Source organism: Oncorhynchus clarkii, chromosome 10, assembly GCF_045791955.1.
Source record: "Oncorhynchus clarkii lewisi isolate Uvic-CL-2024 chromosome 10, UVic_Ocla_1.0, whole genome shotgun sequence".
Taxonomy (NCBI): Eukaryota; Metazoa; Chordata; class Actinopteri; order Salmoniformes; family Salmonidae; genus Oncorhynchus; species Oncorhynchus clarkii.
In genome coordinates, this window is record NC_092156.1 from 7,225,506 (window position 1) to 7,253,388 (window position 27,883).

At 44.3% G+C, this 27,883-nt stretch overlaps 1 protein-coding gene across 1 annotated transcript in view; it reads right to left on the bottom strand.

Moving 5' to 3' along the window:
* LOC139419404 (calcium/calmodulin-dependent protein kinase kinase 1-like) overlaps positions 1–27,883 on the bottom strand; it is a 112,097-nt gene that overhangs the window by 16,698 nt on the left and 67,516 nt on the right. Inside the window, exons 10-14 of the mRNA XM_071169351.1 lie at positions 26,987–27,040; positions 21,452–21,525; positions 16,017–16,104; positions 12,872–13,000; positions 12,508–12,611 (exon numbers count right to left, since the gene is read on the bottom strand). Coding sequence (XP_071025452.1) covers positions 12,508–12,611; positions 12,872–13,000; positions 16,017–16,104; positions 21,452–21,525; positions 26,987–27,040 — 449 coding nt within the window. The remainder of the gene's footprint in view (positions 1–12,507; positions 12,612–12,871; positions 13,001–16,016; positions 16,105–21,451; positions 21,526–26,986; positions 27,041–27,883) is intronic.

A 27,883-nucleotide genomic window follows, 5' to 3' on the forward strand; every position in this document is an offset into this window, starting at 1 on the left:
GAGTTAGGTTTAGGGTTAGGAGTTAGGTTTAGGGTTAGGGTTAGGAGTTAGGTTTAGGAGTTAGGTTTAGGAGTTAGGTTTAGGAGTTAGGTTTAGGAGTTAGGTTTAGGGTTAGGAGTTAGGTTTAGGGTTAGGAGTTAGGTTTAGGGTTAGGAGTTAGGTTTAGGGTTAGGGTTAGGAGTTAGGTTTAGGAGTTAGGTTTAGGGTTAGGAGTAAGGTTTAGGGTTAGGAGTTAGGTTTAGGGTTAGGAGTTAGGTTTAGGAGTTAGGTTTAGGAGTTAGGTTTAGGGTCAGGAGTTAGGTTTAGGGTTAGGAGTTAGGTTTAGGGTTAGGAGTTAGGTTTAGGAGTTAGGTTTAGGGTCAGGAGTTAGGTTTAGGGTTAGGAGTTAGGTTTAGGAGTTAGGTTTAGGGTTAGGAGTTAGGTTTAGGGTTAGGAGTTAGGTTTAGGGTTAGGAGTTAGGTTTAGGGTCAGGAGTTAGGTTTAGGGTTAGGAGTTAGGTTTAGGGTTAGGGTTAGGAGTTAGGTTTAGGAGTTAGGTTTAGGAGTTAGGTTTAGGAGTTAGGTTTAGGAGTTAGGTTTAGGAGTTAGGTTTAGGGTTAGGAGTTAGGTTTAGGGTTAGGAGTTAGGTTTAGGGTTAGGAGTTAGGTTTAGGGTTAGGGTTAGGAGTTAGGTTTAGGAGTTAGTTTTAGGGTTAGGAGTAAGGTTTAGGGTTAGGAGTTAGGTTTAGGGTTAGGAGTTAGGTTTAGGAGTTAGGTTTAGGAGTTAGGTTTAGGGTCAGGAGTTAGGTTTAGGGTTAGGGTTAGGAGTTAGGTTTAGGAGTTAGGTTTAGGGTCAGGAGTTAGGTTTAGGGTTAGGAGTTAGGTTTAGGAGTTAGGTTTAGGTTTAGGGTCAGGAGTTAGGTTTAGGGTCAGGAGTTAGGTTTAGGAGTTAGGTTTAGGAGTTAGGTTTAGGGTCAGGAGTTAGGTTTAGGGTTAGGAGTTAGGTTTAGGAGTTAGGTTTAGGGTCAGGAGTTAGGTTTAGGGTTAGGAGTTAGGTTTAGGAGTTAGGTTTAGGACTTAGGTTTAGGTTTAGGGTCAGGAGTTAGGTTTAGGGTCAGGAGTTAGGTTTAGGAGTTAGGTTTAGGAGTTAGGTTTAGGGTCAGGAGTTAGGTTTAGGGGTTAGGAGTTAGGTTTAAGGTTAGGAGTTAGGTTTAGGAGTTAGGTTTAGGGTTAGGAGTTAGGTTTAGGAGTTAGGTTTAGGGTTAGGAGTTAGGTTTAGGAGATAGGTTTAGGGTTAGGATTTAGGTTTAGGATTTAGGTTTGGGTTAGGAGTTAGGAGTTAGGTTTAGGAGTTAGGAGTTAGGTTTAGGGTTAGGAGTTAGGTTTAGGAGTTAGGTTTAGGGTCAGGAGTTAGGTTTAGGGTTAGGAGTTAGGTTTAGGAGTTAGGTTTAGGAGTTAGGTTTAGGTTTAGGGTCAGGAGTTAGGTTTAGGGTCAGGAGTTAGGTTTAGGAGTTAGGTTTAGGAGTTAGGTTTAGGGTCAGGAGTTAGGTTTAGGGTTAGGAGTTAGGTTTAGGAGTTAGGTTTAGGGTCAGGAGTTAGGTTTAGGGTTAGGAGTTAGGTTTAGGAGTTAGGTTTAGGTTTAGGGTCAGGAGTTAGGTTTAGGGGTTAGGAGTTAGGTTTAGGAGTTAGGTTTAGGAGTTAGGTTTAGGGTTAGGAGTTAGGTTTAGGAGTTAGGTTTAGGGTTAGGAGTTAGGTTTAGGAGTTAGGTTTAGGGTTAGGAGTTAGGTTTAGGATTTAGGTTTAGGGTTAGGAGTTAGGAGTTAGGTTTAGGAGTTAGGAGTTAGGTTTAGGAGTTAGGTTTAGGAGTTAGGTTGAGGGTCAGGAGTTAGGTTTAGGAGTTAGGTTTAGGGTTAGGAGTTAGGTTTAGGAGTTAGGTGTTAGGTTTAGGATTTAGGTTTAGGGTTAGGAGTTAGGTTTAGGGTTAGGGTTAGGAGTTAGGTTTAGGTTTAGGAGTTAGGTTTAGGGTTAGGAGTTAGGTTTAGGAGTTAGGTTTAGGAGTTAGGTTTAGGATTTAGGAGTTAGGTTTAGGATTTAGGAGTTAGGTTTAGGGTTAGGAGTTAGGTTTAGGGTTAGGAGTTAGGTTTAGGGTTAGGAGTTAGGTTTAGGGTCAGGAGTTAGGTTTAGGGTTAGGAGTTAGGTTTAGGGTTAGGGTTAGGAGTTAGGTTTAGGAGTTAGGTTTAGGAGTTAGGTTTAGGAGTTAGGTTTAGGAGTTAGGTTTAGGAGTTAGGTTTAGGGTTAGGAGTTAGGTTTAGGGTTAGGAGTTAGGTTTAGGGTTAGGAGTTAGGTTTAGGGTTAGGGTTAGGAGTTAGGTTTAGGAGTTAGGTTTAGGGTTAGGAGTAAGGTTTAGGGTTAGGAGTTAGGTTTAGGGTTAGGAGTTAGGTTTAGGAGTTAGGTTTAGGAGTTAGGTTTAGGGTCAGGAGTTAGGTTTAGGGTTAGGAGTTAGGTTTAGGGTTAGGAGTTAGGTTTAGGAGTTAGGTTTAGGGTCAGGAGTTAGGTTTAGGGTTAGGAGTTAGGTTTAGGAGTTAGGTTTAGGTTTAGGGTCAGGAGTTAGGTTTAGGGTCAGGAGTTAGGTTTAGGAGTTAGGTTTAGGAGTTAGGTTTAGGGTCAGGAGTTAGGTTTAGGGTTAGGAGTTAGGTTTAGGAGTTAGGTTTAGGGTCAGGAGTTAGGTTTAGGGTTAGGAGTTAGGTTTAGGAGTTAGGTTTAGGACTTAGGTTTAGGTTTAGGGTCAGGAGTTAGGTTTAGGGTCAGGAGTTAGGTTTAGGAGTTAGGTTTAGGAGTTAGGTTTAGGGTCAGGAGTTAGGTTTAGGGGTTAGGAGTTAGGTTTAAGGTTAGGAGTTAGGTTTAGGAGTTAGGTTTAGGGTTAGGAGTTAGGTTTAGGAGTTAGGTTTAGGGTTAGGAGTTAGGTTTAGGAGATAGGTTTAGGGTTAGGATTTAGGTTTAGGATTTAGGTTTGGGTTAGGAGTTAGGAGTTAGGTTTAGGAGTTAGGAGTTAGGTTTAGGGTTAGGAGTTAGGTTTAGGAGTTAGGTTTAGGGTCAGGAGTTAGGTTTAGGGTTAGGAGTTAGGTTTAGGAGTTAGGTTTAGGAGTTAGGTTTAGGGTCAGGAGTTAGGTTTAGGGTCAGGAGTTAGGTTTAGGAGTTAGGTTTAGGAGTTAGGTTTAGGGTCAGGAGTTAGGTTTAGGGTTAGGAGTTAGGTTTAGGAGTTAGGTTTAGGGTCAGGAGTTAGGTTTAGGGTTAGGAGTTAGGTTTAGGAGTTAGGTTTAGGTTTAGGGTCAGGAGTTAGGTTTAGGGGTTAGGAGTTAGGTTTAGGAGTTAGGTTTAGGAGTTAGGTTTAGGGTTAGGAGTTAGGTTTAGGAGTTAGGTTTAGGGTTAGGAGTTAGGTTTAGGAGTTAGGTTTAGGGTTAGGAGTTAGGTTTAGGATTTAGGTTTAGGGTTAGGAGTTAGGAGTTAGGTTTAGGAGTTAGGAGTTAGGTTTAGGAGTTAGGTTTAGGAGTTAGGTTTAGGGTCAGGAGTTAGGTTTAGGAGTTAGGTTTAGGGTTAGGAGTTAGGTTTAGGAGTTAGGTGTTAGGTTTAGGATTTAGGTTTAGGGTTAGGAGTTAGGTTTAGGGTTAGGGTTAGGAGTTAGGTTTAGGTTTAGGAGTTAGGTTTAGGGTTAGGAGTTAGGTTTAGGAGTTAGGTTTAGGAGTTAGGTTTAGGATTTAGGAGTTAGGTTTAGGATTTAGGAGTTAGGTTTAGGGTTAGGAGTTAGGTTTAGGGTTAGGAGTTAGGTTTAGGGTTAGGAGTTAGGTTTAGGGTCAGGAGTTAGGTTTAGGGTTAGGAGTTAGGTTTAGGGTTAGGGTTAGGAGTTAGGTTTAGGAGTTAGGTTTAGGAGTTAGGTTTAGGAGTTAGGTTTAGGAGTTAGGTTTAGGAGTTAGGTTTAGGGTTAGGAGTTAGGTTTAGGGTTAGGAGTTAGGTTTAGGGTTAGGGTTAGGAGTTAGGTTTAGGAGTTAGGTTTAGGGTTAGGAGTAAGGTTTAGGGTTAGGAGTTAGGTTTAGGGTTAGGAGTTAGGTTTAGGAGTTAGGTTTAGGAGTTAGGTTTAGGGTCAGGAGTTAGGTTTAGGGTTAGGAGTTAGGTTTAGGGTTAGGAGTTAGGTTTAGGAGTTAGGTTTAGGGTCAGGAGTTAGGTTTAGGGTTAGGAGTTAGGTTTAGGAGTTAGGTTTAGGTTTAGGGTCAGGAGTTAGGTTTAGGGTCAGGAGTTAGGTTTAGGAGTTAGGTTTAGGAGTTAGGTTTAGGGTCAGGAGTTAGGTTTAGGGTTAGGAGTTAGGTTTAGGAGTTAGGTTTAGGGTCAGGAGTTAGGTTTAGGGTTAGGAGTTAGGTTTAGGAGTTAGGTTTAGGTTTAGGGTCAGGAGTTAGGTTTAGGGGTTAGGAGTTAGGTTTAGGGTTAGGAGTTAGGTTTAGGAGTTAGGTTTAGGGTTAGGAGTTAGGTTTAGGAGTTAGGTTTAGGGTTAGGAGTTAGGTTTAGGAGTTAGGTGTTAGGTTTAGGAGTTAGGTTTAGGGTTAGGAGTTAGGTTTAGGGTTAGGGTTAGGAGTTAGGTTTAGGTTTAGGAGTTAGGTTTAGGAGTTAGGTTAAGGGTTAGGAGTTAGGTTTAGGAGTTAGGTGTTAGGTTTAGGAGTTAGGTTTAGGGTTAGGAGTTAGGTTTAGGGTTAGGGTTAGGAGTTAGGTTTAGGTTTAGGAGTTAGGTTTAGGGTTAGGAGTTAGGTTTAGGAGTTAGGTTTAGGAGTTAGATTTAGGTTTAGGAGTTAGGTTTAGGGTTAGGAGTTAGGTTTAGGGTCAGGAGTTAGGTTTAGGAGTTAGGTTTAGGGTTAGGGTTAGGAGTTAGGTTTAGGAGTTAGGTTTAGGAGTTAGGTTTAGGAGTTAGGTTTAGGTTTAGGAGTTAGGTTTAGGATTTAGGAGTTAGGTTTAGGATTTAGGAGTTAGGTTTAGGTTTAGGAGTTAGGTTTAGGAGTTAGGTTTAGGAGTTAGGTTTAGGTTTAGGAGTTAGGTTTAGGATTTAGGAGTTAGGTTTAGGGTTAGGAGTTAGGTTTAGGGTTAGGGTTAGGAGTTAGGTTTAGGAGTTAGGTTTAGGAGTTAGGTTTAGGAGTTAGGTTTAGGAGTTAGGAGTTAGGTTTAGGGTTAGGAGTTAGGTTTAGGGTTAGGAGTTAGGTTTAGGGTTAGGAGTTAGGTTTAGGAGTTAGGTTTAGGGTTAGGAGTAAGGTTTAGGGTTAGGAGATAGGTTTAGGGTTAGGAGTTAGGTTTAGGAGTTAGGAGTTAGGTTTAGGAGTTAGGTTTAGGGTCAGGAGTTAGGTTTAGGGTTAGGAGTTAGGTTTAGGGTTAGGAGTTAGGTTTAGGAGTTAGTTTTAGGGTCAGGAGTTAGGTTTAGGGTTAGGAGTTAGGTTTAGGAGTTAGGTTTAGGGTCAGGAGTTAGGTTTAGGGTTAGGAGTTAGGTTTAGGAGTTAGGTTTAGGGTCAGGAGTTAGGTTTAGGGGTTAGGAGTTAGGTTTAGGGTTAGGAGTTAGGTTTAGGAGTTAGGTTTAGGGTTAGGAGTTAGGTTTAGGAGTTAGGTTTAGGGTTAGGAGTTAGGTTTAGGAGTTAGGTTTAGGGTTAGGAGTTAGGTTTAGGATTTAGGTTTAGGGTTAGGAGTTAGGTTTAGGAGTTAGGAGTTAGGTTTAGGAGTTAGGTTTAGGAGTTAGGTTTAGGGTCAGGAGTTAGGTTTAGGAGTTAGGTTTAGGGTCAGGAGTTAGGTTTAGGAGTTAGGTTTAGGGTTAGGAGTTAGGTTTAGGATTTAGGTTTAGGGTTAGGAGTTAGGAGTTAGGTTTAGGGTTAGGAGTTAGGTTTAGGAGTTAGGTGTTAGGTTTAGGAGTTAGGTTTAGGGTTAGGAGTTAGGTTTAGGGTTAGGGTTAGGAGTTAGGTTTAGGTTTAGGAGTTAGGTTTAGGGTTAGGAGTTAGGTTTAGGAGTTAGGTTTAGGGTTAGGAGTTAGGTTTAGGAGTTAGGTGTTAGGTTTAGGAGTTAGGTTTAGGGTTAGGAGTTAGGTTTAGGGTTAGGGTTAGGAGTTAGGTTTAGGTTTAGGAGTTAGGTTTAGGGTTAGGAGTTAGGTTTAGGAGTTAGGTTTAGGAGTTAGGTTTAGGTTTAGGAGTTAGGTTTAGGATTTAGGAGTTAGGTTTAGGGTTAGGAGTTAGGTTTAGGGTTAGGAGTTAGGTTTAGGGTCAGGAGTTAGGTTTAGGGTTAGGAGTTAGGTTTAGGGTTAGGAGTTAGGTTTAGGAGTTAGGTTTAGGGTTAGGAGTTAGGTTTAGGAGTTAGGTGTTAGGTTTAGGAGTTAGGTTTAGGGTTAGGATTTAGGTTTAGGGTTAGGGTTAGGAGTTAGGTTTAGGTTTAGGAGTTAGGTTTAGGGTTAGGAGTTAGGTTTAGGAGTTAGGTTTAGGAGTTAGGTTTAGGTTTAGGAGTTAGGTTTAGGGTCAGGAGTTAGGTTTAGGGTTAGGAGTTAGGTTTAGGGTTAGGGTTAGGAGTTAGGTTTAGGAGTTAGGTTTAGGAGTTAGGTTTAGGAGTTAGGTTTAGGAGTTAGGTTTAGGAGTTAGGTTTAGGAGTTAGGTTTAGGTTTAGGAGTTAGGTTTAGGATTTAGGAGTTAGGTTTAGGTTTAGGAGTTAGGTTTAGGAGTTAGGTTTAGGAGTTAGGTTTAGGTTTAGGAGTTAGGTTTAGGATTTAGGAGTTAGGTTTAGGGTTAGGAGTTAGGTTTAGGAGTTAGGTTTAGGGTCAGGAGTTAGGTTTAGGGTTAGGAGTTAGGTTTAGGGTTAGGGTTAGGAGTTAGGTTTAGGACTTAGGTTTAGGAGTTAGGTTTAGGACTTAGGTTTAGGAGTTAGGTTTAGGGTTAGGAGTTAGGTTTAGGGTTAGGAGTTAGGTTTAGGAGTTAGGTTTAGGGTTAGGGTTAGGAGTTAGGTTTAGGAGTTAGGTTTAGGGTTAGGAGTAAGGTTTAGGGTTAGGAGTTAGGTTTAGGAGTTAGGTTTAGGAGTTAGGAGTTAGGTTTAGGAGTTAGGTTTAGGGTCAGGAGTTAGGTTTAGGGTTAGGAGTTAGGTTTAGGGTTAGGAGTTAGGTTTAGGAGTTAGGTTTAGGGTCAGGAGTTAGGTTTAGGGTTAGGAGTTAGGTTTAGGAGTTAGGTTTAGGAGTTAGGTTTAGGTTTAGGGTCAGGAGTTAGGTTTAGGGTCAGGAGTTAGGTTTAGGAGTTAGGTTTAGGAGTTAGGTTTAGGGTCAGGAGTTAGGTTTAGGGTTAGGAGTTAGGTTTAGGAGTTAGGTTTAGGGTCAGGAGTTAGGTTTAGGGTTAGGAGTTAGGTTTAGGAGTTAGGTATAGGTTTAGGGTCAGGAGTTAGGTTTAGGGGTTAGGAGTTAGGTTTAGGGTTAGGAGTTAGGTTTAGGAGTTAGGTTTAGGGTTAGGAGTTAGGTTTAGGAGTTAGGTTTAGGGTTAGGAGTTAGGTTTAGGAGTTAGGTTTAGGGTTAGGAGTTAGGTTTAGGATTTAGGTTTAGGGTTAGGAGTTAGGAGTTAGGTTTAGGAGTTAGGAGTTAGGTTTAGGAGTTAGGTTTAGGAGTTAGGTTTAGGGTCAGGAGTTAGGTTTAGGAGTTAGGTTTAGGGTTAGGAGTTAGGTTTAGGAGTTAGGTGTTAGGTTTAGGAGTTAGGTTTAGGGTTAGGAGTTAGGTTTAGGAGTTAGGTTTAGGTTTAGGAGTTAGGTTTAGGGTTAGGAGTTAGGTTTAGGAGTTAGGTTTAGGAGTTAGGTTTAGGATTTAGGAGTTAGGTTTAGGAATTAGGAGTTAGGTTTAGGGTTAGGAGTTAGGTTTAGGGTTAGGAGTTAGGTTTAGGGTTAGGAGTTAGGTTTAGGGTCAGGAGTTAGGTTTAGGGTTAGGAGTTAGGTTTAGGGTTAGGGTTAGGAGTTAGGTTTAGGAGTTAGGTTTAGGAGTTAGGTTTAGGAGTTAGGTTTAGGAGTTAGGTTTAGGGTTAGGAGTTAGGTTTAGGGTTAGGAGTTAGGTTTAGGGTTAGGAGTTAGGTTTAGGGTTAAGGTTAGGAGTTAGGTTTAGGAGTTAGGTTTAGGGTTAGGAGTAAGGTTTAGGGTTAGGAGTTAGGTTTAGGGTTAGGAGTTAGGTTTAGGAGTTAGGTTTAGGAGTTAGGTTTAGGGTCAGGAGTTAGGTTTAGGGTTAGGAGTTAGGTTTAGGGTTAGGAGTTAGGTTTAGGAGTTAGGTTTAGGGTCAGGAGTTAGGTTTAGGGTTAGGAGTTAGGTTTAGGAGTTAGGTTTAGGGTTAGGAGTTAGGTTTAGGGTTAGGAGTTAGGTTTAGGGTTAGGAGTTAGGTTTAGGGTCAGGAGTTAGGTTTAGGGTTAGGAGTTAGGTTTAGGGTTAGGGTTAGGAGTTAGGTTTAGGAGTTAGGTTTAGGAGTTAGGTTTAGGAGTTAGGTTTAGGAGTTAGGTTTAGGGTTAGGAGTTAGGTTTAGGGTTAGGAGTTAGGTTTAGGGTTAGGAGTTAGGTTTAGGGTTAGGGTTAGGAGTTAGGTTTAGGAGTTAGGTTTAGGGTTAGGAGTAAGGTTTAGGGTTAGGAGTTAGGTTTAGGGTTAGGAGTTAGGTTTAGGAGTTAGGTTTAGGAGTTAGGTTTAGGGTCAGGAGTTAGGTTTAGGGTTAGGAGTTAGGTTTAGGGTTAGGAGTTAGGTTTAGGAGTTAGGTTTAGGGTCAGGAGTTAGGTTTAGGGTTAGGAGTTAGGTTTAGGAGTTAGGTTTAGGTTTAGGGTCAGGAGTTAGGTTTAGGGTCAGGAGTTAGGTTTAGGAGTTAGGTTTAGGAGTTAGGTTTAGGGTCAGGAGTTAGGTTTAGGGTTAGGAGTTAGGTTTAGGAGTTAGGTTTAGGGTCAGGAGTTAGGTTTAGGGTTAGGAGTTAGGTTTAGGAGTTAGGTTTAGGACTTAGGTTTAGGTTTAGGGTCAGGAGTTAGGTTTAGGGTCAGGAGTTAGGTTTAGGAGTTAGGTTTAGGAGTTAGGTTTAGGGTCAGGAGTTAGGTTTAGGGGTTAGGAGTTAGGTTTAAGGTTAGGAGTTAGGTTTAGGAGTTAGGTTTAGGGTTAGGAGTTAGGTTTAGGAGTTAGGTTTAGGGTTAGGAGTTAGGTTTAGGAGATAGGTTTAGGGTTAGGAGTTAGGTTTAGGATTTAGGTTTAGGGTTAGGAGTTAGGAGTTAGGTTTAGGAGTTAGGAGTTAGGTTTAGGGTTAGGAGTTAGGTTTAGGAGTTAGGTTTAGGGTCAGGAGTTAGGTTTAGGGTTAGGAGTTAGGTTTAGGAGTTAGGTTTAGGAGTTAGGTTTAGGTTTAGGGTCAGGAGTTAGGTTTAGGGTCAGGAGTTAGGTTTAGGAGTTAGGTTTAGGAGTTAGGTTTAGGGTCAGGAGTTAGGTTTAGGGTTAGGAGTTAGGTTTAGGAGTTAGGTTTAGGGTCAGGAGTTAGGTTTAGGGTTAGGAGTTAGGTTTAGGAGTTAGGTTTAGGTTTAGGGTCAGGAGTTAGGTTTAGGGGTTAGGAGTTAGGTTTAGGAGTTAGGTTTAGGAGTTAGGTTTAGGGTTAGGAGTTAGGTTTAGGAGTTAGGTTTAGGGTTAGGAGTTAGGTTTAGGAGTTAGGTTTAGGGTTAGGAGTTAGGTTTAGGATTTAGGTTTAGGGTTAGGAGTTAGGAGTTAGGTTTAGGAGTTAGGAGTTAGGTTTAGGAGTTAGGTTTAGGAGTTAGGTTTAGGGTCAGGAGTTAGGTTTAGGAGTTAGGTTTAGGGTTAGGAGTTAGGTTTAGGAGTTAGGTGTTAGGTTTAGGAGTTAGGTTTAGGGTTAGGAGTTAGGTTTAGGGTTAGGAGTTAGGTTTAGGTTTAGGAGTTAGGTTTAGGGTTAGGAGTTAGGTTTAGGAGTTAGGTTTAGGAGTTAGGTTTAGGAGTTAGGTTTAGGATTTAGGAGTTAGGTTTAGGATTTAGGAGTTAGGTTTAGGGTTAGGAGTTAGGTTTAGGGTTAGGAGTTAGGTTTAGGGTTAGGAGTTAGGTTTAGGGTCAGGAGTTAGGTTTAGGGTTAGGAGTTAGGTTTAGGGTTAGGGTTAGGAGTTAGGTTTAGGAGTTAGGTTTAGGAGTTAGGTTTAGGAGTTAGGTTTAGGAGTTAGGTTTAGGAGTTAGGTTTAGGGTTAGGAGTTAGGTTTAGGGTTAGGAGTTAGGTTTAGGGTTAGGAGTTAGGTTTAGGGTTAGGGTTAGGAGTTAGGTTTAGGAGTTAGGTTTAGGGTTAGGAGTAAGGTTTAGGGTTAGGAGTTAGGTTTAGGGTTAGGAGTTAGGTTTAGGAGTTAGGTTTAGGAGTTAGGTTTAGGGTCAGGAGTTAGGTTTAGGGTTAGGAGTTAGGTTTAGGGTTAGGAGTTAGGTTTAGGAGTTAGGTTTAGGGTCAGGAGTTAGGTTTAGGGTTAGGAGTTAGGTTTAGGAGTTAGGTTTAGGTTTAGGGTCAGGAGTTAGGTTTAGGGTCAGGAGTTAGGTTTAGGAGTTAGGTTTAGGAGTTAGGTTTAGGGTCAGGAGTTAGGTTTAGGGTTAGGAGTTAGGTTTAGGAGTTAGGTTTAGGGTCAGGAGTTAGGTTTAGGGTTAGGAGTTAGGTTTAGGAGTTAGGTTTAGGTTTAGGGTCAGGAGTTAGGTTTAGGGGTTAGGAGTTAGGTTTAGGGTTAGGAGTTAGGTTTAGGAGTTAGGTTTAGGGTTAGGAGTTAGGTTTAGGAGTTAGGTTTAGGGTTAGGAGTTAGGTTTAGGAGTTAGGTTTAGGGTTAGGAGTTAGGTTTAGGATTTAGGTTTAGGGTTAGGAGTTAGGAGTTAGGTTTAGGAGTTAGGAGTTAGGTTTAGGAGTTAGGTTTAGGAGTTAGGTTTAGGGTTAGGAGTTAGGTTTAGGGTTAGGAGTTAGGTTTAGGGTCAGGAGTTAGGTTTAGGGTTAGGAGTTAGGTTTAGGGTTAGGGTTAGGAGTTAGGTTTAGGAGTTAGGTTTAGGAGTTAGGTTTAGGAGTTAGGTTTAGGAGTTAGGTTTAGGAGTTAGGTTTAGGAGTTAGGTTTAGGAGTTAGGTTTAGGAGTTAGCTTTAGGGTTAGGAGTTAGGTTTAGGTTTAGGAGTTAGGTTTAGGGTTAGGAGTAAGGTTTAGGGTTAGGAGTTAGGTTTAGGGTTAGGAGTTAGGTTTAGGAGTTAGGAGTTAGGTTTAGGAGTTAGGTTTAGGGTCAGGAGTTAGGTTTAGGGTTAGGAGTTAGGTTTAGGGTTAGGAGTTAGGTTTAGGAGTTAGGTTTAGGGTCAGGAGTTAGGTTTAGGGTTAGGAGTTAGGTTTAGGAGTTAGGTTTAGGACTTAGGTTTAGGTTTAGGGTCAGGAGTTAGGTTTAGGGTCAGGAGTTAGGTTTAGGAGTTAGGTTTAGGAGTTAGGTTTAGGGTCAGGAGTTAGGTTTAGGGTTAGGAGTTAGGTTTAGGAGTTAGGTTTAGGGTCAGGAGTTAGGTTTAGGGTTAGGAGTTAGGTTTAGGAGTTAGGTTTAGGTTTAGGGTCAGGAGTTAGGTTTAGGGGTTAGGAGTTAGGTTTAGGGTTAGGAGTTAGGTTTAGGAGTTAGGTTTAGGGTTAGGAGTTAGGTTTAGGAGTTAGGTTTAGGGTTAGGAGTTAGGTTTAGGAGTTAGGTTTAGGGTTAGGAGTTAGGTTTAGGATTTAGGTTTAGGGTTAGGAGTTAGGAGTTAGGTTTAGGAGTTAGGAGTTAGGTTTAGGAGTTAGGTTTAGGAGTTAGGTTTAGGGTCAGGAGTTAGGTTTAGGAGTTAGGTTTAGGGTTAGGAGTTAGGTTTAGGAGTTAGGTTTAGGAGTTAGGTTTAGGTTTAGGGTTAGGAGTTAGGTTTAGGAGTTAGGTTTAGGAGTTAGGTTTAGGGTCAGGAGTTAGGTTTAGGGTTAGGAGTTAGGTTTAGGAGTTAAGTTTAGGAGTTAGGAGTTAGGTTTAGGGTTAGGAGTTAGGTTTAGGAGTTAGGTTTAGGGTTAGGAGTTAGGTTTAGGAGTTAAGTTTAGGAGTTAGGAGTTAGGTTTAGGGTTAGGAGTTAGGTTTAGGATTTAGGAGTTAGGTTTAGGAGTTAGGAGTTAGGTTTAGGAGTTAGGTTTAGGAGTTAGGAGTTAGGTTTAGGAGTTAGGTTTAGGATTTAGGAGTTAGGAGTTAGGTTTAGGATTTAGGAGTTAGGAGTTAGGTTTAGGATTTAGGAGTTAGGTTTAGGAGTTAGGTTTAGGAGTTAGGAGTTAGGAGTTAGGAGTTAGGGTTAGGGTTAGGAGTTAGGAGTTAGGAGTTAGGGAAAATGGGGGGTTTGGGTTCTATGGTTATATGGTGTGTGACTGATAGCGTGTCAGTCTGGTGTTAGAGCTGTAGTACTGCAGAACAGAACTCACATTAACAGGTTGTTGGTGTGTGACTGATAGCGTGTCAGTCTGGTGTTAGAGCTGCAGTACTGCAGAACAGAACTCACATTAACAGGTTGCCAGGTGCAGACATGGACCTCTCCTCTCTACTTCTGGGACACTCAAAGGGGTTACCGAACGACCTCTTCCTCAGCATGGCCTTCACCAGGATCTGAATAAACACACACACGATCAGATGATGCACACTCACTCACCTAAAACACACACATGCACACGATCAGAGGATGCACACTCACTCACCTAAAACACACACACACGATCAGATGATGCACGCTCACTCACCTAAAACACACACACACACACGATCAGATGATGCACGCTCACTCACCTAAAACACACACATGCACTTGCATTTGTGCGGGCTGGAAGATACACACACACACACACACACACACACTTCAGGCTCCTTACCACGGCAGAAAGGCTGGGGACAAACTTGACAGAGTTCTGCACCTCCTCCTCGGTGACCTCCACCACGGTACAGTGTTCCTCCTCTAGAGGTAAGGGGTCACAACCATCCTGGGTCACCCACGGGTCCAACTGAGAGACACACACACACACACACACACACACACACACACACACACACACACACACACACACACACACACACACACACACACACACACACACAAGAATGTCACAGTGGTATGTGCCTCGGCACTACTAGAAAGCGATATACAGATGCAGCACCCAGAAACACACAGCACCCAAAAACACACGGCACCCAGAAACACATAGCACCCAGAAACACACAGCACCCAGAAACACACAGCACCCAGAAATACACATCACCCAGAAACACACATCACCCAGAAACACACATCACCCAGAAATACACATCACCCAGAAACACACATCACCCAGAAACACACATCACCCAGAAATACACATCACGCCAGAAATACAAATCACTCAGAAACACACATCACCCAGAAACACACATCACCCAGAAACACACATCACCCAGAAACACACATCACCCAGAAACACACATCACCCAGAAACAAACACCACCCAGAAACACACATCACCCAGAAATACACAGCACCCAGAAACACACAGCACCCAGAAACACACAGCACCCGGAAATACACACCACCCGGAAACACACATCACCCAGAAACACATAGCACCCAGAAACACACAGCACCCAGAAACACAAAGCACCCAGAAATACACATCACCCAGAAACACACATCACCCGGAAACACACACCACCCGGAAACACACATCACCTAGAAACACACATCACCCAGAAACACACACCACCCAGAAACACACATAACCCAGAAACACACATCACGCAGAAACACACATCACCCAGAAACACACATCACCTAGAAACACACAGCACCCAGAAACACACATCACCCAGAAACACACAGCACCCAGAAATACACATCACCCAGAAACACACATCACCCAGAAACACACACAGAATTTATTGGACAGACTGTAGAAATGCCTGCTGCTGTAAACAGTCTTCTAAAGCCAAGGCTGTCTAACGTCAGGAATGACAAGGAGAGAAAGAGACAGAGGGAGAGAGAGAGAGAGAGAGGGAGAGAGAGAGACAGAGAGAGAGACAGAGAGAGAGAGGGAGAGAGAGAGACAGAGAGAGAGACAGAGAGAGAGAGAGGGAGAGAGAGGGGGAGAGAGAAAGAGGAGAGAAAGAGAAAGAGGGAGAGAGAGAGAGACAGAGAGAGAGAAAGAAACAGAGAGAGAGCGAGAGAGAGAGTGAGAAAGAGAGAGAGAAAGAGAGAGACAGAGAAAGAGAGAGACAGAGAGAGAGACAGAGAGAGAAAGAGAGAGAGAAAGAAACAGAGAGAGAGAGCGATAGAGAGAGAAAGAGAGACAGAGAAAGAGAGAGACAGAGAAAGAGAGAGACAGAGAAAGAGAGAGACAGAGAGAGAGACAGAGCGAGAGACAGAGAGAGAGAGAGAGAGAGAGAGAGAGAGGTGATGGTGATGGTGTGTCACTGTGTCTGGGGCTTTCCTAATTAAAGGTCTGGCTAGTTAGAACCTCCTCTGTGTGTGTCGGGGACTTAAACATTTCATGGAAGGCAGAACACATGTTTTAGAACAAGTCATTTGATGTGTGTTTGAATGAAAGCAGGGCAGGTTTTGAAAGAGAATGTAATAGCCATCAGTTTCAGAGAAGAATATGAATGGGGGAGGCGTTGCATGCATTTCAGTGCCATGTCTCTTCATGGACATTAATATAGCATCTAGTTTCTCCATGGCTCTCCATATCCCCACAGAGGGCTAACAGAGGTGCCCATCTTACTGGGGTAGGTTGTGATTTTTCTGTGTATGAGGACATTTGGAGATGTGCTTCCTCCCTGCCTCTAATGTATACGTTAGGCTACTGGTGTCAGTTAGGCCACTGGTGTCAGTTAGGCTACTGGTGTCAGTTAGACTACTGGTGTCAGTTAGGCCACTGGTGTCAGTTAGGCTACTGGTGTCAGTTAGGCCACTGGTGTCAGTTAGGCCACTAGTGTCAGTTAGGCCACTGGTGTCAGTTAGGCCACTGGTGTCAGTTAGGCCACTGGTGTCAGTTAGGCCACTGGTGTCAGTTAGGCCACTGGTGTCAGTTAGGCTACTGGTGTCAGTTAGACTACTGGTGTCAGTTAGGCCACTGGTGTCAGTTAGGCCACTGGTGTCAGTTAGGCCACTGGTGTCAGTTAGGCCACTGGTGTCAGTTAGGCCACTGGTGTCAGTTAGGCCACTGGTGTCAGTTAGGCCACTAGTGTCAGTTAGGCCACTGGTGTCAGTTAGGCCACTAGTGTCAGTTAGGCTACTGGTGTCAGTTAGGCCACTGGTGTCAGTTAGGCCACTGGTATCAGTTAGGCCACTGGTGTCAGTTAGGCTACTGGTGTCAGTTAGGCCACTGGTGTCAGTTAGGCCACTGGTGTCAGTTAGGCTACTGGTGTCAGTTAGGCTACTGGTGTCAGTTAGGCCACTGGTGTCAGTTAGGCCACTGGTATGTGATACATTGTTTATTTATACATCAATATACTATTTTCACATCAAAAATAAATAATTTAATCCTAACTGTCTCATTTGAGTCAGATGTGTGTGATGCTGAATCAGTGAGGCAGGTAGTGTCAGGGGACAGGGATGACACCACTGCGACTAATTAGCCCCCCCCCACCACACACACACACACACACACACAGTCCCTGGAGAGAGAGGAGACGCTGACTACAGATGAGATGAGAAGTTAGAACTCGGTCTCTTTTACAGAGAGGCCAACAGGGAGAGGATTCAGCTTTCACCTTCAGGGACGTCCTTTCCCTCCTCTGATCTTTGTGTGTGTGTGTGTGTGTGTGTGTGTGTGTGTGTGTGTGTGTGTGTGTGTGTGTGTGTGTGTGTGTGTGTGTGCGTGTGTGTGTGTGATCTTTATCACGGAGGACAGCTGTTGATCTGGCCGGAGAGGACACGTTCAGCACTGCCTGTTAATGAGTCCTATTGTGTAAAAAAAAAATCCTCATACAGACCTCCTACAGTACCATTGGTCTTACTCAGAGGGATGAGGGTGAAGCTCCTCCCCTCACCTTGATCTCAGGTATGGTGATCCTGGTGTCTGGGTTCTTGTCCAACATTCTCTGGATCAGAGTCTTCAGCTCTTCACTAATCTCTGGCCTACAGGAACAAACAAACACACAACACACACAGAGGTCAGATACACAGAGGTCAGGGCTGGTACAGTATTAATCAAGGTATAACATAATCTGCTTGGCACTCAGCATTAGAATTAGGGGTAAGGCCCTGGGACAGACTAGCGTCCTGTACAGGGGGAGTACTCGTACACCAGGCTGCCTCATGCTACAGAAACAGGAGTTGGCTCATGCCCTATAGGCCGTTCTCGCTCGGACAAGGCTTACTTATCTCCAGCAGTACCAGTGTTAAATAATAACAGTGGTGGAAGTTAAGATAGCCCAGGCAGTGTTATTACGAGGTGTTATTACGCAGTGTTATTACGAGGTGTTTTCATTAAGATAGGCCAGGCAGTGTTATTACGAGGTGTTTCCATTAAGATAGCCCAGGCAGTGTTATTACGAGGTGTTTTCATTAAGATAGCCCAGGCAGTGTTATTACGAGGTGTTTCCATTAAGATAGCCCAGGCAGTGTTATTACGAGGTGTTTTCATTAAGATAGCCCAGGCAGTGTTATTACGAGGTGTTTTCATTAAGATAGCGCAGGCAGTGTTATTACGAGGTGTTTTCATTAAGATAGCCCAGGCAGTGTTATTACGAGGTGTTTTCATTAAGATAGCCCAGGCAGTGTTATTATGAGGTGTTTCCATTAAGATAGCCCAGGCAGTGTTATTACGAGGTGTTTTCATTAAGATAGCCCAGGTAGTGTTATTACGAGGTGTTTCCATTAAGATAGCCCAGGCAGTGTTATTACGAGGTGGTTTCATTAAGATAGCCCAGGCAGTGTTATTATGAGGTGTTTTCATTAAAACCTGTTTGGGATAGGGGGCAGCAATGTTAGTGATGGCTGTTTAACAGTCTGATGGCCTTGAGATCGAAGCTGTTTTTCAGTCTCTCGGTCCCAGCTTTGATGCACCTGTACCGACCTCGCCTTCTGGATGATAGCGGGGTGAACAGTCCACGATCATCTCCTTTGTTTTGTTGACGTAGTGTCATCTGCAAACTTGATGATTGAGTTGGAGGCATGCATGACCACGCAGTCATGGGTGAACACGGAGTACAGCAGAGGGCTGAGAACGCACCCTTGTGGGGCCCCAGTGTTGAGGATCAGCGGAGAGGAGATGTTTTTAGTTACCCTCACCACCTGGGGGCATCCCGTCATAAAGTCCAGGACCCACACAGGGTGGGGTCGAGACCCAGGGTCTCGAGCTTAATGATGAGTTTGGAGGGTACTACGGTGTTAAATACTGAGCTGTAGTCAATGAACATCATTCTTACATAGGTATTCCTCTTGTCCAGATGGGTTAGGGCAGTGTGCAGTGTGATTGCGCCGTCTGTGGACCTATTGGGGCAGTAAGCAAATTGAAGTGGGTCTAGGGTGTCAGGTAGGGTGGAGGTGACATGATCCTTGACTAGTCTCTCAAAGCACTTCATGATGACGGAAGTTACCTTAGCTTTCTTGGGAACAGGAACAATGGTGGCCCTCTTGGGAACAGCAGACTGGGATAGGGATTGATTGAATATGTCCAGAAACACACCAGCCAGCTGGTCTGCGCATGCTCTGAGGACGCGGCTAGGGATACCGTCTGGGCCGGCAGCCTTGTGAGGGTTAACACGTTTAAATGTTTTCCTCACGTTGGCTGTGGTGATGGAGAGCCCGCAGGTTTTGGTAGCGGGCCGTGTCGGTGGCACTGTATTGTCAAAACGAGCAAAACGAGCAAAGAAGTTGTTTAGTTTATCTGGGAGCATTATTAAGGGTCAGCGATGGGCTGGTTTTCTTTTTGTAGTCCGTGTTTGACTGTAGACCCTACCACATACCTCTTGTGTCTCAGCCGTTGAATTGCAACTCTACTTTGTCTCTATATTGACGCTTAGCTTGTTTGATTGCCTTGCGGAGGGAATAGCTAAACTGTTTGTATTCGGTCATGTTTCCGGTCAGCAGTGTTTTGCGCTTCCAGTTTTGCGCAAATGCTGCCATCAATCCACTGTTTCTGGTTGGGGAAGGTTTTAATAGTCACCATGGTACAACATCACCGATGCACTTGCTAATAACCTCACTCACCGATTCAGCATATACATCAATGTTGTTGTTCGACGCTATCCAGAACATTTCCCAGTCCACGTGATTGAAGCAATCTTGAAGTGTGGAATCAGATTGGTCGGACCAGCGTTGAACAGACCTGAGCATGGGCGTTTCCTGTTTTAGTTTCTGTCTAAAGGCTGGGAGTAACAAAATGGAGTCGTGGTCAGATTTGCCGAAAGGAGGGCGAGGGAGGGCTTTGTACGCTTCCCTAACCAGAAACCGTAAGTTAGAGTAACAATGATCCAGAATTTTGCCAGCCCCGGTTGCGCATTCGATATGCTGATCAAATTTAGGCAGCCTTGTTTTCAGATTACCCTTGTTAAAATCCCCATCTACAATAAATGCAGCCTCAGGATATGTGGTTTCCAGTTTACATAGAGTCCAAGAGAGTTCTTTCAGGGCCGTCGAGGTGTTTGCTTGGGGGGGGGGGGGGGGGGGGGTATACACGACTGTGATTATAATCAAAGAGAATTCTCTTGGTAGATGACGTGGTCGGCATTTTATTGTAAGGAATTCTAGGTCAGGTGAGCAAAAGGACTTGAGTTCCTGTATGTTGTTATGATCACACCACGACACCATGATCACACCACGACTTCTGTCGGCGCAATCCGTGAAGAAACCAGGTTGCTGTAGCGACTCTGATAACGTATTCCGAGTGAGCCATGTTTCCATGAAACAGAGAATGTTATAATCTCTGATGTCTCTCTGGAAGGCAACCATTGCTCAGATGTCGTCTACCTTGTTGTCAAGAGACTGGACATTGGCGAGTAGTATACTCGGGAGCGGTGGGCGATGTGCAGGTCTACGGAGCCTGACCGGGTGGCTCCGTCTGCCCCTTCTGCGGCGCCGTTGTTTTGGGTCGCCTGCTGGGATCCGATCTATTGTCCTGGGTGGTGAACCAAACAAAGGATCCGCTTTCGGGAAAGTCATATTCCTGGTAGTAAAGTTGGTAAGTTGACGTTGCTCTTATATCCAATAGTTCCTCCCGGTTGTATGTAATAAGACGTAAGATTTCCTAGGGCAACAATGTAAGAAATAGTAAGTTGGCAGCATCGGTTTCAGCTCTGTGGTGGTGGTGGCTGGAACATCAAGTCTGCCTCACTTAATAAAAAAGAGGAGGAAGGTTGATGGGGGATGGGAGAGAGAGAGGTTGATGGGGGATGGGAGAGAGAGAGGTTGATGGGGATGGGAGAGAGAGAGGTTGATGGGGGATGGGAGAGAGAGAGGTTGATGGGGGATGGGAGAGAGAGAGGTTGATGGGGGATGGGAGAGAGAGAGGTTGATGGGGGATGGGAGAGATAGAGGTTGATGGGGGATGGGAGAGAGAGAGGTTGATGGGGGATGGGAGAGAGAGAGGTTGATGGGGGATGGGAGAGCGAGAGGTTGATGGGAGATGGGAGAGAGAGAGGTTGATGGGGGATGGGAGAGAGAGAGGTTGATGGGGGATGGGAGAGAGAGAGGTTGATGGGGGATGGGAGAGAGAGAGGTTGATGGGGGATGGGAGAGAGAGAGGTTGATGGGGGATGGGAGAGAGAGAGGTTGATGGGGGATGGGAGAGAGAGAGGTTGATGGGGGATGGGAGAGAGAGAGGTTGATGGGGGATGGGAGAGCGAGAGGTTGATGGGAGATGGGAGAGAGAGAGGTTGATGGGGGATGGGAGAGAGAGAGGTTGATGGGGGATGGGAGAGAGAGAGGTTGATGGGGGATGGGAGAGAGAGAGGTTGATGGGTGATGGCAGAGAGAGAGGTTGATGGGGGATGGGAGAGAGAGAGGTTGATGGGGGATGGGAGAGCGAGAGGTTGATGGGAGATGGGAGAGAGAGAGGTTGATGGGGGATGGGAGAGAGAGAGGTTGATGGGGGATGGGAGAGAGAGAGGTTGATGGGGGATGGGAGAGAGAGAGGTTGATGGGGGATGGGAGAGAGAGAGGTTGATGGGGGATGGGAGAGAGAGAGGTTGATGGGGGTTGGAGAGAGAGAGGTTGGTGGGAGATGGGAGAGAGGTTGATGGGGGATGGGAGAGAGAGAGGTTGATGGGGGATGGGAGAGAGAGAGGTTGATGGGGATGGGAGAGAGAGAGGTTGATGGGGGATGGGAGAGAGAGAGGTTGATGGGAGATGGGAGAGAGAGAGGTTGATGGGGGATGGGAGAGAGAGAGGTTGATGGGGGATGGGAGAGAGAGAGGTTGATGGGGATTGGGAGAGAGAGAGGTTGATGGGGGATGGGAGAGAGAGAGGTTGATGGGGGATGGGAGAGAGAGAGGTTGATGGGGGATGGGAGAGAGAGAGGTTGATGGGGGATGGGAGAGAGAGAGGTTGATGGGGGATGGGAGAGCGAGAGGTTGATGGGAGATGGGAGAGAGAGAGGTTGATGGGGGATGGGAGAGAGAGAGGTTGATGGGGGATGGGAGAGAGAGAGGTTGATGGGGGATGGGAGAGAGAGAGGTTGATGGGGGATGGGAGAGAGAGAGGTTGATGGGGGATGGGAGAGAGAGAGGTTGATGGGGGATGGGAGAGAGAGAGGTTGATGGGGGATGGGAGACAGAGAGGTTGATGGGGGATGGGAGAGAGAGAGGTTGATGGGGGATGGGAGAGAGAGAGGTTGATGGGGGATGGGAGAGAGAGAGGTTGATGGGGGATGGGAGACAGAGAGGTTGATGGGGGATGGGAGACAGAGAGGTTGATGGGGGATGGGAGAGCGAGAGGTTGATGGGGGATGGGAGACAGAGAGGTTGATGGGGGATGGGAGACAGAGAGGTTGATGGGGGATGGGAGAGAGAGAGGTTGATGGGGAATGGGAGAGAGGGAGGTTGATGGGGGATGGGAGACAGAGAGGTTGATGGGGGATGGGAGAGAGAGAGGTTGATGGGGATGGGAGACAGAGAGGTTGATGGGGGATGGTAGACAGAGAGGTTGATGGGGGATGGGAGAGAGAGAGGTTGATGGGGGATGGGAGAGAGAGAGGTTGATGGGGGATGGGAGAGAGAGAGGTTGATGGGGGATGGGAGAGAGAGAGGTTGATGGGGATGGGAGACAGAGAGGTTGATGGGGGATGGGAGAGAGAGAGGTTGATGGGGGATGGGAGAGAGAGGTTGATGGGGGATGGGAGAGAGAGAGGTTGATGGGGGATGGGAGAGAGAGAGGTTGATGGGGGATGGGAGACAGAGAGGTTGATGGGGGATGGGAGAGAGAGAGGTTGATGGGGGATGGGAGAGAGAGAGGTTGATGGGGGATGGGAGAGAGAGAGACTTACGACTCTGGGAACTCCACACATTTAGTTCTGATCTTATTGTGTAGAACCAGGATGTATTCATCAATGAACGGACACTGCGTGAAGAGGAGAGAAAAAAGGAGAAGAGAGGAGAGGAGAGAGGGTTCAAAAGTTAGCTAAGAGTTATAATTACATCTAAGACAATTCTAAGAACATCTTGGAGCAAAACAAGTCAGCATGAATATGACGTGCACCAGACATCACTAAACAGACTCTGTCTCTTCCTTTACAACAGAACACGGTCCATGTTACAGTCTCTGTCTCTACAACAATACAACACGATCCATGTTACAGTCTCTGTCTCTACAACAATACAACACGGTCCATGTTACAGTCTCTTCCTTTACAATACAACACGGTCCATGTTACAGTCTCTGTCTCTACAACAATACAACACGGTCCATGTTACAGTCTCTGTCTCTACAACACGGTCCATGTTACAGTCTCTGTCTCTACAACAATACAACACGGTCCATGTTACAGTCTCTGTCTCTACAACAATACAACACGGTCCATGTTACAGTCTCTGTCTCTACAACAATACAACACGGTCCATGTTACAGTCTCTGTCTCTACAACAATACAACACGGTCCATGTTACAGTCTCTGTCTCTACAACAATACAACACGGTCCATGTTACAGTCTCTGTCTCTACAACAATACAACACGGTCCATGTTACAGTCTCTGTCTCTACAACAATACAACACGGTCCATGTTACAGTCTCTGTCTCTACAACAATACAACACGGTCCATGTTACAGTCTCTGTCTCTACAACAATACAACACGGTCCATGTTACAGTCTCTGTCTCTACAACAATACAACACGGTCCATGTTACAGTCTCTGTCTCTACAACAATACAACACGGTCCATGTTACAGTCTCTTCCTTTACAATACAAAACAGTCCATGTTACAGTCTCTTCCTTTACAATACAACACGGTCCATGTTACAGTCTCTGTTTCTACAACAATACAACACGGTCCATGTTACAGTCTCTGTCTCTACAACAATACAACACGGTCCATGTTACAGTCTCTTCCTTTACAATACAACACGGTCCATGTTACAGTCTCTGTCTCTACAACAATACAACACGGTCCATGTTACAGTCTCTGTCTCTACAACAATACAACATGGTCCATGTTACAGTCTCTTCCTTTACAATACAACACGGTCCATGTTACAGTCTCTGTCTCTACAACAATAGAACACGGTCCATGTTACAGTCTCTTCCTTTACAATACAACACGGTCCATGTTACAGTCCCTGTCTCTACAACAATACAACACGGTCCATGTTACAGTCTCTTCCTTTACAATACAACACGGTCCATGTTACAGTCTCTGTCTCTACAACAATACAACACGGTCCATGTTACAGTCTCTGTCTCTACAACAATACAACACGGTCCATGTTACAGTCTCTGTCTCTAAAACAATAGAACACGGTCCATGTTACAGTCTCTTCCTTTACAATACAACACGGTCCATGTTACAGTCTCTGTCTCTACAACAATACAACACGGTCCATGTTACAGTCTCTGTCTCTACAACAATAGAACACGGTCCATGTTACAGTCTCTTCCTTTACAATACAACACGGTCCATGTTACAGTCTCTGTCTCTACAACAATACAACACGGTCCATGTTACAGTCTCTGTCTCTACAACAATACAACACGGTCCATGTTACAGTCTCTGTCTCTACAACAATAGAACACGGTCCATGTTACAGTCTCTTCCTTTACAATACAACACGGTCCATGTTACAGTCTCTGTCTCTACAACAATACAACACGGTCCATGTTACAGTCTCTGTCTCTACAACAATACAACACGGTCCATGTTACAGTCTCTGTCTCTACAACAATAGAACACGGTCCATGTTACAGTCTCTTCCTTTACAATACAACACGGTCCATGTTACAGTCTCTGTCTCTACAACAATACAACACGGTCCATGTTACAGTCTCTGTCTCTACAACAATAGAACACGGTCCATGTTACAGTCTCTTCCTTTACAATACAACACGGTCCATGTTACAGTCTCTGTCTCTACAACAATAGAACACGGTCCATGTTACAGTCTCTTCCTTTACAATACAACACAGTCCATGTTACAGTCTCTGTCTCTACAACAATAGAACACGGTCCATGTTACAGACTCTGTCTCTACAACAATACAACACGGTCCATGTTACAGTCTCTGTCTCTACAACAATACAACACGGTCCATGTTACAGTCTCTGTCTCTACAACAATAGAACACGGTCCATGTTACAGTCTCTGTCTCTACAACAATACAACACGGTCCATGTTACAGTCTCTTCCTTTACAATACAACACGGTCCATGTTACAGTCTCTTCCTTTACAATACAACACGGTCCATGTTACAGTCTCTGTCTCTACAACAATACAACACAGTCCATGTTACAGTCTCTGTCTCTACAACAATAGAACACGATCCATGTTACAGTCTCTGTCTCTACAACAATACAACACGGTCCATGTTACAGTCTCTGTCTCTACAACAATACAACACGGTCCATGTTACAGTCTCTTCCTTTACAATACAACACGGTCCATGTTACAGTCTCTGTCTCTACAACAATACAACACGGTCCATGTTACAGTCTCTGTCTCTACAACAATACAACACGGTCCATGTTACAGTCTCTGTCTCTACAACAATACAACACAGTCCATGTTACAGTCTCTGTCTCTACAACAATACAACACAGTCCATGTTACAGTCACTGTCTCTACAACAATACAACACGGTCCATGTTACAGTCTCTGTCTCTACAACAATACAACACGGTCCATGTTACAGTCTCTGTCTCTACAACAATACAACACGGTCCATGTTACAGTCTCTGTCTCTACAACAATACAACACAGTCCATGTTACAGTCTCTTCCTTTACAATACAACACAGTCCATGTTACAGTCTCTGTCTCTACAACAATACAACACGGTCCATGTTACAGTCTCTGTCTCTACAACAATACAACACGGTCCATGTTACAGTCTCTGTCTCTACAACAATAGAACACGGTCCATGTTACAGTCTCTGTCTCTACAACAATACAACACGGTCCATGTTACAGTCTCTGTCTCTACAACAATACAACACGGTCCATGTTACAGTCTCTTCCTTTACAATACAACACGGTCCATGTTACAGTCTCTGTCTCTACAACAATACAACACAGTCCATGTTACAGTCTCTGTCTCTACAACAATACAACACGGTCCATGTTACAGTCTCTGTCTCTACAACAATAGAACACGGTCCATGTTACAGTCTCTGTCTCTTCCTTTACAATACAACACGGTCCATGTTACAGTCTCTGTCTCTACAACAATACAACACGGTCCATGTTACAGTCTCTGTCTCTACAACAATACAACACGGTCCATGTTACAGTCTCTGTCTCTACAACAATACAACACGGTCCATGTTACAGTATCTGTCTCTACAACAATACAACACGGTCCATGTTACAGTCTCTGTCTCTACAACAATACAACACGGTCCATGTTACAGTCTCTGTCTCTACAACAATACAACACGGTCCATGTTACAGTCTCTGTCTCTACAACAATACAACACGGTCCATGTTACAGTCTCTGTCTCTACAACACGGTCCATGTTACAGTCTCTGTCTCTACAACAATACAACACGGTCCATGTTACAGTCTCTGTCTCTACAACAATACAACACGGTCCATGTTACAGTATCTGTCTCTACAACAATACAACACGGTCCATGTTACAGTCTCTGTCTCTACAACAATAGAACACGGTCCATGTTACAGTCTCTTCCTTTACAATACAACACGGTCCATGTTACAGTCTCTTCCTTTACAATACAACACGGTCCATGTTACAGTCTCTGTCTCTACAACAATACAACACAGTCCATGTTACAGTCTCTGTCTCTACAACAATAGAACACGGTCCATGTTACAGTCTCTTCCTTTACAATACAACACGGTCCATGTTACAGTCTCTTCCTTTACAATACAACACGGTCCATGTTACAGTCTCTGTCTCTACAACAATACAACACAGTCCATGTTACAGTCTCTGTCTCTACAACAATACAACACGGTCCATGTTACAGTCTCTGTCTCTACAACAATAGAACACGGTCCATGTTACAGTCTCTGTCTCTACAACAATAGAACACGGTCCATGTTACAGTCTCTGTCTCTACAACAATACAACACGGTCCATGTTACAGTCTCTGTCTCTACAACAATACAACACAGTCCATGTTACAGTCTCTGTCTCTTCAACAATAGAACACGGTCCATGTTACAGTCTCTGTCTCTACAACAATACAACACGGTCCATGTTACAGTCTCTGTCTCTACAACACGGTCCATGTTACAGTCTCTGTCTCTACAACAATACAACACAGTCCATGTTACAGTCTCTTCCTTTACAATACAACACGGTCCATGTTACAGTCTCTGTCTCTACAACAATACAACACGGTCCATGTTACAGTCTCTGTCTCTACAACAATACAACACAGTCCATGTTACAGTCTCTGTCTCTACAACAATACAACACGGTCCATGTTACAGTCTCTGTCTCTACAACAATACAACACGGTCCATGTTACAGTCTCTTCCTTTACAATACAACACGATCCATGTTACAGTCTCTTCCTTTACAATACAACACGGTCCATGTTACAGTCTCTGTCTCTACAACAATACAACACAGTCCATGTTACAGTCTCTTCCTTTACAATACAACACGGTCCATGTTACAGTCTCTTCCTTTACAATACAACACAGTCCATGTTACAGTCTCTTCCTTTACAATACAACACGGTCCATGTTACAGTCTCTTCCTTTACAATACAACACGGTCCATGTTACAGTCTCTTCCTTTACAATACAACACGGTCCATGTTACAGTCTCTGTCTCTACAACAATACAACACGGTCCATGTTACAGTCTCTGTCTCTACAACAATAGAACACGGTCCATGTTACAGTCTCTGTCTCTACAACAATACAACACGGTCCATGTTACAGTCTCTGTCTCTACAACAATACAACACGGTCCATGTTACAGTCTCTGTCTCTACAACAATAGAACACGGTCCATGTTACAGTCTCTTCCTTTACAATACAACACGGTCCATGTTACAGTCTCTGTCTCTACAACAATAGAACACGGTCCATGTTACAGTCTCTTCCTTTACAATACAACACGGTCCATGTTACAGTCTCTGTCTCTACAACAATAGAACACGGTCCATGTTACAGTCTCTGTCTCTACAACAATACAACACTTTCGTGCTGACCCAAACCAAACGGTGTCGGTTCAAATAGTTTATTTTCATATTGTCCGCCATTTCATCAATATTTCATCACCAATAGAGGTACACGAGAGAAACACTTCTTCCAGAGAATGTCACTAAACAAGCAAGTTGTGGGCAGGCTGGGAGGAAGTAACAAGAGGAGTAAAAATGGACTGTTGGCTTACCTTCCCAAACACAAAGCAGTAGAGAGTTACTCCCATGGCCCATACGTCCAACGCCTGAAAAACAGATAGCAGTAGAAGGGTTGGAGGAGATGTATCACTATAAACAGTAGAAGTAGAAGGGTTGGAGGAGATGTATCACTATAAACAGTAGAAGGCTTGGAGGAGATGTAACACTATAAACAGTAGCAGACGGACAGACAGTATAGACAGATAGATACAGACAGATAGACAAGCACCCAACATTCATAGTCCATCATCAACCCAACCTGCAGAGTAGTCTTTCTCTCTCTCCTAATGTCATACTGCTAATGCTCATGGGAAATGGTTCTGTGTCCATCATCAACCCAACCTGCAGAGTAGTCTTTCTCTCTCTCCTAATGTCATACTGCTAATGCTCATGGGAAATGGTTATGTGTCCATCATCAACCCAACCTGCAGAATAGTCTTTCTCTCTCTCCTAATGTCATACTGCTAATGCTAATGCTCATGGGAAATGGTTCTGTGTCCATCATCAACCCAACCTGCAGAGTAGTCTTTGTCTCTCTCCTAATGTCATACTGCTAATGCTCATGGGAAATGGTTCTGTGTCCATCATCAACCCAACCTGCAGAGTAGTCTTTCTCTCTCTCCTAATGTCATACTGCTAATGCTCATGGGAATTGGTTCTGTGTCCATCATCAAGCCAACCTGCTTTTAAACATCTTCCAGTGACATGGGAGTGTCTGAAAATCAAATCATTTAGACTGTAGAAGTGTTTGTGCTGCTGTATATAGAATATGTAAAAGTCAATGAGCAGCGTACAGCGTTCGCTCTTCAACGAGGCTCGGGGATTACTAATCACTCAAGGACTACTGGGCTAATCAGAACAGGAGAGACATTTGTACAGCACATGTTCCT